Source organism: Macaca fascicularis, chromosome 1 (genome assembly GCF_037993035.2).
Source record: "Macaca fascicularis isolate 582-1 chromosome 1, T2T-MFA8v1.1".
NCBI classification, from domain to species: Eukaryota; Metazoa; Chordata; class Mammalia; order Primates; family Cercopithecidae; genus Macaca; species Macaca fascicularis.
Window position 1 is genome coordinate 32347857 of NC_088375.1, and position 12690 is coordinate 32360546.

The following is a 12690-nucleotide window of genomic DNA, read 5'->3' on the forward strand; positions in this document are numbered from 1 at the left end:
AGATTAATCTTTCTAAAAGATTATCTTCATAGCATTCCTCACCTGCTTGTTGTCCAGTGCCCATCCTTTTAGCATTCCATTTTCATCATAATTTGGCCTCAGATGTACCTACTGGCCTCAAGTGTACCTGTTGGACACATTGAGATGAAGTCTTGCTCTGTTGCCTAGGCTAGAGTGCAGTGGCGTGATCTCGACTTACTGCACCCTCCACCTCCCAGGTTCCAGTGATCCTAGTGCCTCAGCCTCCTGTGTAGCTGGAACCACCACAACTGGCTATTTTTTTTTGTATTTTTAGTAGAGATGGGGTTTCACCATGTTGCCCAGGCTGGTCTCAAACTCCTGAGCTCAGGCCATCCTCCCTCTTCAGCCACCCAAAATGCTGGGGGTTCAGGTGTGAGCAACTGCAGTCAGCCTGTTTTGTGCTTTTAATTTCCTTCTCATTCCTAAAGTAGTTGACTGTTATATAACATGTATTATCCAAAGTTCACAGGACACTCTAAATACCAATATTATGATATCTTTATTTTTAAATATAGAAACCTTTCTCTTCTTTACCAAAAACCACAGTGACTCAGCTACTTGCATGTCTAAAATGGACTCTGCATTTTTCTGTGGCTAGTCTTTATGATGGTTATAGATCAGTAACAGCCTTTTTGGAAGCATAATATTAGGTATTAATCATGGCAATCTTAAGGAATCACTGCAGTTAACCAAGTAGACCAATTTAGTTGGACTGTTAACCAGGTAGACCAATTTAGTTAGACTGTGGTCTTTTTTTTTTAGTACATAAAAACATGGGTTCAGGGGATAAAAACAACTCAACATTCATGAAGAATGTATTTTCAGATGCTCTTACATTCCCTGATTTTTCAATACTGCTATGGTTTTTTAACAGTTTCTTTACTTATGAAATTGATATAAAATAACTGCCTTGTCATAAGAATGTATAATAACTGAGAAGGGCAAAGACTATAAGCTAATTTTACTCACCATCTGCTACATGGGAGTGACTCAGTTCATTGCTCAGCAAACCCACAAGTTACTGTGTTGTATCTCTGTGGGGTCTCATGGGGAGAACAGAAACAATAAATATTAAATCTGTAAATGTCAAGGGGTCACTTTAGTTGACTCTTGGTTGCTAAAGGAAACAGAGGTTCAAAGGTCCTGTAAAATTATAATCTTTCAAAGTGAAAATGAATGAATAGAAGAAGCTGAGACAAGGATCTTATTTTATGTTTGTTTTCCTCTCATACCCTTGTCAATTAAGATTTTTTGAATCTCTTGCTTTTCTCCACTGGAAGCCTGCCCTGATATTTTCTAATTGGGTACAGAGATAATACATAACTAGCCAGGAGTGGTGACTCATGCCAGTAATCTCAGCACTTTGAGAGGCTGATGTGGGCAGATCACTGGAGGCCAGGAGTTCGAGACTAGCCTGACCAACATAGTGAAACCCCATCTCTACTAAAAATACAAAAAGATTAGCTGGGTGTGGTGGCTCGTGCCTGTGGTTCCAGCTACATGGGAGGCTGAGACACGAGGATCACTGAAACCTGGGAGGCGGAGGTTGCAGTGAGCCGAGATCATACCACTGTACTCCAGTCAGGGAGACAGAGTAAGACTTTGTCTCAAAACAAACAAACAAACAAAAAAAAAGAGACAGGGAGAGCGAATACATAACAAAGAAGTAAGAAAACAATTTCAAGTAGTGATAAATGTCATAAAAGAAATAATACAAACTTTTTGCTGCCCTTCATTAGATAAAGATGGTAAGAGAGAAGGCCTCTGGGCTGGGCCTGGTGGCTAATGCCTGTAATCACAGCACTTTGAGAGGCCAAGGTGGGTGGATCACCTGAGGTCAGGAGTTTGAGACCATCCTGGCCAACATGGCGAAACCCCGTCTCTACTAAAAATACAAAATTAGCCTAGTGTGGTGGCTTACACCAGTAATCCCAGCTACTCAGTAGGCTGAGGCAGGAGAATCGCTTGAACCTAGGAGGCGGAGGTTGCAGTGAGCTGAGATTGTGCCATTGTACTCTAGCCTGGGTGACAAGAGTGAAAAGAAAAAAAAAGAGAGAGAGAGAGAAAGAGAAGGCCTCTGTGAGCAAAATGACATTGGAATCCAATGTTGCAGTAGAGCTAGCTGTATGAAGATCTGCAGCAAAAACAGTGCAGGGCCCTTCCGAAATTCTGCTGAATCCATCTGAAGCCATGAGTGTGTGTGTGTGTGTGGGGGGGGGCGTATGTGTTTATGTATGTGGGGAGAGCTAGAATGGGAGGAGGCTGTGCAATCTATTACCACCTTTGTTTCACAACATGGACTTGTCCGTTTCAAGAAAAAAAATGAGGCCAGGCACAGTGGCTCACACCTGTAGTACCAACACTTTGGGAGGCTGAGGCGGGTGGATCACTTGAAGTCAGGAGTTTGAGACCAGCCTGGCCAACATGGTGAAACCCCATCTCTACTAAAAGTATAAAAATTAGCCCGATATGCTGGCACGTGCCTGTAATCCCAGCTACTTGGGAGGCTAAGGCAGGAGAATTGCTTGAACACAGGAGGCAGAGGTTGCAGTGAGCCAAGATCGTGCCATTGCACTCCAGCCTGAGTGAAGGTGAGAGACTACGTCTCAAAAAATAAAAGAAAAAAAGAAAAAAATGAATGTCCCTATCTTGACATATTAATTTTGTAGAAATAAATTTACTTGCTAATACATGGGTTGGCCCATATAACTCCTCCGTTGAAAATATTATTTTTTACAATGACAGCTATTAAACTATACTTAGCATTCTATGTAACATGAAGATGAAGATGTTAGAGATTGCAAATTTAATATGAAATTGGAGATGGACCATAGGAAAAAGGTAGAGACAATTCACAACTTACTAGGATGAATACAACACCTCATTATTTTTTAACAACAAGGACAGTACACACACATAAAGATAAAAAAATGCTGGTCTAGCTTGAGAGGATCAGGGAATAGTCTAGATTCTATACACGATAATTTTAATCTGATCAATTCACAATTTAAAAACAGGCTTCTGCTAACATATGTTTATACATTCTGCTTAAGCTTGAAAATAAATATGAGCTTTATCCACACTGCCTAGGAAGGGGGATGAACGAACTGAGATAGCATTCCATTTTCAAGTCTGTGCCACTAACATGGCTTCAACAAAGCAGCTCTTACAGAGACGCTGTGGCTGAGCTGCCAAGGATGTAGCTCCTTGAACTGTTCATTTGGAAAAGAGAGTGCTTATCAGTTCAAAATTGAGAAGGCAGATGTGCTTTATTATAACAAGTGTGTGTTTAGAAGTGACAGTTCTCAAGGCAGACTTGTGGATACCCCTTCTCAACTCAACCTAAGAATCTTAGATTCTTTCATACCAGATGGCAGGCGCAGGCTCCGGATCAATTCCATGTGGAATAAAGTGGTGAAGCATAATCTTTCTAATACAATAGGTTCTTTATGGGCCACATTAATTGAAAGACCAAATTACAGTGCAGGAAATGCTAGGTTCCCTGCCGTGCATCTGTGCTCTGAAGATCTTGGCTTCCTGGCTTTCCCTCTGACAAGTTTTATGATCATGAGCAGTCACTTATCTACTGCCTCAGTCTTTTCAATAGGATAAACATGTTAGACCTTGGTGTTTTCTAGGGTCTAACAAGGTTTCATTACTTTATTATTTTGTTATATCTAGAGTATCTGTTTCAGTGTGGGCAGCCCTATGAGAGATACTGTCCAAAGCGTGTTCTTGAAGCAGCAAGCATGATTGTTAATAGTCTAGAATGGTCCAGAAACCAGCTCATAGGAGACCCAGTTAGCAGCAGGGATGATTAGCTTAGAGAAAAGAAAGTTAAGATTCTCTTTGAATATTTTAATTAATGTCACATGGAAAACAAATAGACTTAGTCTATGTTGCTATAAAATATTTAATTGAGGTGACTCTTATAGTAAGTGTTCTAACCACAAAAGGAAAAAAAACAAGACAAAACAAAGGGAATAGGAGGAAATTTTTAGAGATGATGAATAAGTTTATGGCACTGATAGTGATAATGGTTTCACAAGTGTATACTTATGGCAAAGTACATCAAATTGTACACATAAAATATCTACAGCTTTCTGTATGTCAGCCATATTCAATAAAGCAATTAAAACTATTTATATATAACTGAGCCTAGTTACTAGAAGTTTCAGATGTCTGGCTTAGTATGTACAGTATAGTCCTTTCCTAAATGTCCAGTAATAAAATAAGCAGCCTATTGAGCTACATGTCAATAATGACATAGAAGTAGAAACAGGCCAGTGCAGTGGCTCACGCCTGTAATCCTTGCACTTTGGGAGGCCAAGGCGGGTGGATCATCTGAGGTCAGGAGTTCGAGACCAGCCTGACTAACATGGGGAAACCCCATTTCTACTAAAAATACAAAATCAGCCGGGTGTGGTGGCGAGCACCTGTAATCCCAGCTACATGGGAGGCTGAGGCAGGAGAATCACTTGAACCCAGGAGGCAGAGGTTGCCACCACACTCCTGCCTGGTTAACAAGAGTTTAAAAAAAAAAAAAAAAAAAAGAAGAAAGAAAAACCAATTAGAAACAAAATGACTCTCTATGGACCGTAAGACATTCTTACATTAATAAAGGCATTACAGTAGAATCTGATCACAAGGATTGGCAGTAGGTATTAGTGATGCTACCAAGACTATTCAGAATGTTATTAAATTGCTTTTGGTAGGGGAAAGTTCTCCCTTCTATTTAAAAACCAAAAACCTTCTTTAACAGTTATGCCTTAAATTTTACAAGGTTAGAGCATTCCTTACAAACTAGGTAAGTCTACAATATTTTACAGAGATGCTATAAACATGTGACCTCAACCACCCACCAAAATGTCAGGTAACTGCACAGTATCTTTTATATTGTACTCTAATTCTTCGATGTTTGAGTTCCAACTATAAAATAATGAGACTCATTTCCCTGTGATATGACTTGTAAACTCAGTCTCATTACATTTCATTTTAGCTTTTCTTTAAGTAGCTTGAATAATCCATAAAGTTAGAAGGCAGCATCTGATCTGTCTTTCTATATCCAGAAGCATATAGTACAGTGTTGAGTAAAATCAAGACTTTTTTTTTTGAGATGGATTTGCACTCCATCACCCAGGCTGGAGTGCAGTGTCATGATCTTGGCTCGCTGCAACCTCTGCCTCCCAGGTTCAAGCGATTATCCTGCTTCAGCCTCTCCAATAGCTGGGATTACAGGTATACACCACCACACCCAGCTAATTTTTGTATTTTTAGCAGAGACAGGTTTATGCTATGTTAGCCAGGTTGGTCTCGAACTCCTGACCTCAAGCGATCCACCCACCTCAGCCTCCCAAAGTGCTGTGATTACAGGCATGAGCCACCGCGCCCAGCCCAGAATCAAGACTGGAATGAAAGAAAGAGTGTGATTTGTGCAGGATTGTACAGTACCACAATGGCACTACTACTCACTGTGTCACCTGTATTTTGACCTGTTTGCTGGATCTTAGGAACTTGCAAAATTATTGAAGGTTCATGTTTTTAAAAATAGTCAATCAGGCAAAGAATAGCTAGAGAATTAGGTTTCACTCTCCTAGTCAAGAAGGGCATGGATCCTTTGCTACTTATTGATGTGTCTGTGACTTAGTGAACCAAAGAGGCAAGTGATCTGACAGGAATGTCTTTTCAGTGTTTGACTAACTCTCTTTCTATTGTGAATATATCCAAAGTTCTTTTTGTCTTTCTAAACCCTAATCCAGATAAACACAATGTATTTTTACACATTTTCTTTTCTTCTACATGACTTCCTGAAAAGAATGAAAAAAACTACTAGTTATTGAGCACCTACCATGTGCTAGGCACTATGAGAGATTCCTTTGTATGCATTAATTTATTAAATTTTCAGAGCAGCTTTGCCAGCTAGGTGACGTTGCCATACAGAATCTCAGAGGGCTAAGTAATTTATTCATGTCCTACAGCTAGTAAATGTGACTAAAAGATAATGTAATAAGCAATGCCCTGTTTTGGTCTTAGAGATATATTTAATTCTCGTTACTCTAGGATTTGCGTCTAGGTCCATCCCAGTAGTATAAACCCAATTCTGTCTGCATCTACTGTGGACAACAGAGACATGCCTACCTCATAGCACACAGTGTGTCACTCCTTTTACAGTGTCCATCACACCCTGCTTTATCTTTGTATTTGGATACCTCCCTGATTTTAAGCTCCTGCAGGTCAGAAAGTGTTTCCTTTTTCATTTTTGTAACTACTGAAATAACTACCTAGCATGTTTTGTTACATTCAGTTTTCTTAATTATAGGTCCATGAATTAAGTCAAATGTGCTTTTCATTTTACAATGGAAATCTATGTGTGTCCTCAACATGTCTGATAACCATGACACAGTGGAGTGGTTCAGGAAGAGCATTCTCAAGTGCAAGGCTCTAACTGGGATAGCAGCACTGACCACCTGCTTCCAGCACTCCAGAGAATGACACTTCCAGTCATTAGACCATGGCTTTGGGACCATCACCTGGTTTTTTTCCCTTACTTTCTCTCATTGGGTATGAAAGGATTCAGAGTATGTCATCCCCCAATATATCACTTTGCCATAAGGATTATTTTGAGGTAAAGGCAATTGAGAAAAAGCAGACACAGGATGAGCTCTCTGCCATCCCCCATGTGCCTGAAAGTCAAACATAAATTCCTCTTGTGAAGGTACCTCCCCATTCACTTTCCATACCAGGAAAGAGATAGCAACCTTATAACTGGAGATGAGATGGCACCAAGAAAGAGTCTATACAAACAAACCTTATTAACTAGTCTTTATCTGTCATTAGTTTCCCCATATATTTGCCTTCCTATAATTTGTCACCCTAGAAGCTCAAAGTCCTTTTCCTTTGTTTTATCACTTCTCTACAAAAGTATTGTTCCTTCTTAATATGCTGATAAACCCCAAGTCCCAAGTTTTTGTTTTTCTGAGACAGGGTCTCACTCTGTCACCTAGGCTGGAGTGTAGTGGCACAATAGTGACTCATTGCAGCCTCAGCTTTCCAGACTCAAGTGATCCTCCTACTTCAGCCTCCTGATTAGCTCAGACTACAGGTGTGTGCCACCATGATTTATTATTATTATTATTATTTGTAGAGACAAGGTTTTTGCCACATTGCTCAGGCTGGTCTTGAACTCCTGGGCTCAAGCCATCTGCCTGCCTTGGCCTCCCAAAGTCCTGGGATTATAGGTGTGAGCTATTGTGCATGGCCTCAGCTCACACCTATGAGCTGAGTTGTAACCACTGGCCAAGTTGTAACCACTCCTTTGAGTTAGTCATTACTGAGTTTCTCCATGTATGTGCATACTGCATTTGTTAATAAAGTTCTGTTTATGTTTATCTTGCTAACCTGTATTTTCTCAGACTTATTTGCAGGGCCCCAGGCAGAGAACCTAGGAGAATAGAGGGAATAAGTTTTTCTCCTCTATAGGTGATTCATCCAAAAGAAATGTGAGAAATCATGCATTATTAATTAGTTAAATCAGAAGAGTTTCTTTTCTATTATTCCATTTTATGGACTACTTTATAACTCAAAAATTTCTTCTGTAAAGTGTTCTATTGGGTGCATGCCTGTAATCCCAGATACTAGGTAGGCTGAGGTAGGAGATCCCTTGAGCCCAGGAGTTCAAGATCAGCCTGGGCAACATAGCAAGATCCCATCGGAAAAGAAGAGTGTTCTGTGATTTATTACTGAATCTCAACAGCAATAAAAAAAGTATTTGGGATTTGGGGAGGAAGAGGAGTTTTGAAAAGCTCACTGAAATTAATGATGCTTTTAGAGCTTCAAAAACCCCTAGAATCTCTTTTTTCATTTCACCAAGTACTGTTCTAGAAGAATCATTTTACTTGATATTGATGGACATCCTATTCTGAAAGAATATCCTGAAAAAAGGACCAGAGCAGAAATGATGGAAATTTTGAATGCAAGGATTTTTGAGGGGAAGCATAAAGGAAGCATGAGGGATTTTTGATGGGGAAACTGAAATACATGACCACTTGTGGTTGTGCCTTGTACACAGCATTTTGTTAAATGTACCTAAATGTTTTAAGTGAAACTTGGTTTGCTCATTAAGATATCATATTTTGCTGGGCACAGTGGCTCACGCCTGTAATCCCAGCACTTTAGGAGGCCAAGGCGGGTAGATTATGAGGTCGGGAGTTGAAGACCAGCCTGGCAAACATGGTGAAACCCTGTCTCTACTCAAAATACAAAAATTAGCCGGGAATGGTGGCACGTGCCTGTAATCCCAGCTACTTGGGAGGCTGAGGCAGGAGAATGGCTTGAACCTGGGAGGTGGAGGTTGCAGTGAGCTGAGATTGCGCCACTGCACTCCAGCCTGGGCGACAGAGTGAGACTCTGTCTCAAAAAAAATAATAAAAAAGTCATATTTTAATTATTACATTTAATACATAGTATGTATGATTTTAACTTCTTTTTGTGCGCATCAGAGCCAAACCATACAGTTCCAAAATCACTTGATTAATTTTCACTTATTTTTACTGGACTCTTTTGGGGCAAGTCCTGTTTCTGATTTATATAAGAAAAAATGCTTCTGCTAGTACTTTTCAAGACCCAGTTAGTTGAGTGGAAACATCTTCCCTACCCTTTAAAAAGTCAACTAGAAAAAAATCCTATAACCTAAGAAGTGACTGAATTCTTCATTCACATTTAAGAGCAATTCAGGATATTCCCTTGTTCTTAAATGTGAAATGTCCATGGCAGTGCTGTTCATAGTAGTAGCACTGCTATGTAGCATAGTCCTATCAACCAAATTTAATTCAGAACACCAGTATGTATACAAGGTAAAAATGGAGCTGAGGGGTGTGTGTGTGTCTAGTGTGCATATGTGTGTATGTGTATGTGGTGTTGGGTGTGTGTGTGTGTGGTGTGTGAGATGTGTGTGTAGGGGCTGTATGTATGTTGTGTCTGCGGGTATGTGTAGGAGGGTGTGGGGGGTGTGATGTGTAGGGTGTATGTGGTGTGTGTGTGGGGGTGTGTATAGTGTGGAGTGGGAGTGTGGGTGTGTGGGGTGTATGTGGGGTGTGGGGAGTGTGTGTGTGGTGTGTGTGGGATGTGGGGAGGTGTGGGGGGATGTGTGTGTGTGGGGGGTTGTGTGTTGTGTGTGTATGGGTGTGCGTGTGTGTTTAGGGATAGAGTGTGAAAGGCCCAGAACCTCTTCCCTCTTATGGTCTCCCTCTTCCAGCTGAACCTATCCTCATCCTAGGCAGTACATCAAACATTTACTCCAAAACTTTAGGGACCTGAAATTTACTTGTATATATGTAATATTCTATGCTTATGATCATTTTACATTAAGATATTTACTTTGCATAGTTTTTTGTTTTTGTTTTTAGAGATGGGGTTCCACTATGTTGCCCAGGCTGGAGTGTAATGGCTGTTCACAGGCAGGACCATAGCACGTTACAGCCTGGAACTCCTGAGCTCAAAGGATCCTCCCACCTCAGCCTCTGGAGTAGCTGGGAATACAGGCACACACTACTGTGCCTAGCTCTACTTTATATAGTTTGTTAAGAAATCATTTTTGGCACTTTGGGAGGCCGAGACGGGCGGATCACGAGGTCAGGAGATCGAGACCATCCTAGCTCACATGGTGAAACTCCATCTCTACTAAAAATGCAAAAAAAAAAAAAAAAAAAATTTAGCCAGGTGTGGCCTGTAGTCCCAGCTACTTAGGAGGCTGAGGCAGGAGAATGGCGTGAACCCAGGAGGCGGAGCTTGCAGTAAGCTGAGATGCTGCCACTGCACTCCAGCGTGGGCAACAGAGCGACACCCCATTTCAAACAAATAAATTAAAAAAAAAAAAGAAATCATTTTTGGAAGAAATAAAAGGCTTGACAGCAACATATAAATATTTCATTTAAAATGACTTGCTAAGTAATACTTTAAATTTTTTTTTGTTTTGTTTTGTTTTGTTTTGTTTTTTTTGAGACGGAGTCTTGCTCTGTCGCCCAGGCTGGAGTGCAGTGGCCGGATCTCAGCTCACTGCAAGCTCCGCCTCCCAGGTTCACGCCATTCTCCTGCCTCAGCCTCCTGAGTAGCTGGGACTACAGGCGCCCGCCACCGCGCCCGGCTAATTTTTTGTATTTTTAGAGACGGGGCTTCACCGTGGTCTCGATCTCCTAACCTTGTGATCCGCCCGCCTCGGCCTCCCAAAGTGCTGGGATTACAGGTGTGAGCCACCGCGCCCGGCCTTAAATGTTAAATTTCTTAAAATTTTTGTTTTTCTGAGATTTTGGAAAAACAAAACCAAATAATATATTGTTAAGGGAGGCAGAATCTCTCTTCCTATTTCTTTAAGCTCATTTTCATAATTAATCTATTTCTTTAGGCCTACAGACATAAATCAACAAATATGTTTCTATTTGGTTATTTGTAGATACATAACATATTTGTCAGAGTAGAAAACTAAGACTCACAAAATACATGCTCTGGCTCTCTTAGCCTTGTCTCTCTTTGTACCATGCTATAATTTTTATGGAGAAACCAACCTGGTACTTAAGAGAGCAACTACAGAACCACAGAATCAAGATGCTGAATATGGATTAGTTAATTGTTAGGATAAAGTTAAGAGACTGTCCCTACGGTGATTTTGTCATTTTGCCTTCATTTGGCTACAACTGATTATTTATTCACAAGTAAATTAATATAACACATTAGCACTAAGACTGTAAAATTTTGAACTATGGATAATTTTTATATTATTACTGGGGAAGGATTAATTTGATCAGAGATTATCAGAACATGTTTTCAACTATTAGCTGAGTGTTTGTCAAGGTCTGTGGCATACAGAAGTTATTTATGCTTTAAGAATTTCAATTTTAATAGTTCTTTAAATGTATACTCTTAATATGTGGTAGGTTTTTATTATTTATCATATTGCTTGTTTACAAAAAATCTTCCTTTTAATTATGGTCAGCCTTCCCAGAATCCTGAGATGCTTCTTGTATTTGCATTACAAAAAGTCATTATTATTGCATAAACACTTCAACTTGAGGGTGTGTCATTTCTTGGATGCTTGGTCTTTCGCTCTTCTGTCCATACTCTATCAGTTCACCCCAATACCTCTCTTCTGTAGCAGTTTCAGTCATCTAATAAGGATTGGAACATCCCACTTTAAATACAAGATCTGTTCTTGTTGTTAGAAAGCAAGAGTGAATAAAGGTCAGCCGTTCAGATGACTGGCTGTCTGATTTTTTTCTGTGGGCATCACATGTTAGAAAAAGCTAGTTCATCTCTCTGTGGCTTAGGATTCAACAGCATAAGCTGTCAGACTAACACTGATTGAAGGTAGACTGAGAGGGGGAAGCGCATCTGTCCAATGGCTCGCCATTGGCTTCTTATTACAGCATTCTCCCCTGAGACACACTCTGCATGCTCATTCACCTACCTCCTCCTCTTCCCTCCCCTTCCTTTCCTACCCCTTCATTACTGATTCACAGCGAGAGGCAGCAGCAGCAGCAGCAGTAGCAGCAGCAGCAGCAACAACAGCGCTGCTTGTCACGAATCGGGATTGCAATGAGCTCATCCTTTTCTCCTTGCAGCTTCACAACTGCCCTGGCTTCCTGGCTACTGCTGCTGCTTCTTCTCACACATAGACACACACACACCCTTTCTCGCACACACATACACACACTCACACATTCTCACATGCTAGACCCTTCTAAGCAGCTTGTCCGTTTTTACACATGTATCTGAACTCTCCTGCATCACTCTTGGCCATTTTCTTGCATTCGATTGCTTTTGCCGTTTTTAATTTAGATCAGTACTTGATTTCATTTTCATTTTCCAGTCTACTTTGGGGATCTCGCAGTGGATAATTTAGCCAAAATGTTTTTCTTGTGGAGACAGTAGCTGACAATTCCCACCACAGACTGGCTTGTATATCCTCCCAGGGAGACCTAAACCTGGCTCCCCTCCCACCGCAGTTCTTAAAATTGTGGATAAGAGATCCATCTTTCTCATTCTGGATACCTACTTAGTGCTCATGGAAGAAGGGGTGCCCTGCCCAGCCCCAGCTGCTAAGCTCACACCTCCTGTCAAAAAGTCCCAGGACATGCACGACGAGAGGAGCAAGCTGGTGAATGAGTATGCGTGTCGAGTGCTGGAACTTCTGGGGATGGGGCATCGTCTGTTTGTGCCTCGGCTTCTGGCGGTGAGATTGTTTTTCATTGAACTTCATTTGTAGGGAATCTGCTTTCCTCTGTGAAAATTCCTTGTATCTCTGAAAGAGGCTTGTGGTCTCTGGTTTTCTTCTCCTTCTCCCCATTCTGCCGAGAAGGAAGTGCTGAGTGACCACTGCTGTGCAGCTCATTTGGAGCCTGGTCCACACCACCCCTTAATTGGTTAGAGGAAATCATGGCTCTTTTCTCAGAGCCCAGGGTCACATTAGTGGCATTATTTCTGTGGCAGCAAAAAAATGGTTTTCTGCCTGGCTAGGCTCAGCAATAAAGCAGAATACCCAAGTGCTTGATGTAGGCATTCTGTTATTTGTATCTACAAAGGGTTAAATTTTACAACAGACATAGCAACTTATCTAGACTGCTTGTGGTTTGCTTTCTAACCTCCCCATTTGATTGCCAATTTGATTGTTGTTTTGTT

The 12690-nt window shown here is 40.9% G+C and overlaps 1 protein-coding gene across 17 annotated transcripts in view; it reads left to right on the forward strand.

The window, feature by feature from the left end:
* Nucleotides 1-12690, forward strand: part of RABGAP1L (RAB GTPase activating protein 1 like) — a 799577-nt gene that overhangs the window by 588668 nt on the left and 198219 nt on the right. For 2 of the 17 annotated variants that reach the window (XM_005540047.5, XM_074017692.1), the window contains exon 1: nucleotides 11517-12244. The exons of the other annotated variants lie outside the window; for them this stretch is intronic. In XM_005540047.5, coding sequence (XP_005540104.1) covers nucleotides 12077-12244 — 168 coding nt within the window. In that variant the 5' untranslated portion in view covers nucleotides 11517-12076. Of the gene's footprint in view, nucleotides 1-11516; nucleotides 12245-12690 lie in introns of those variants that run through there. 17 annotated transcript variants of the gene reach the window in all.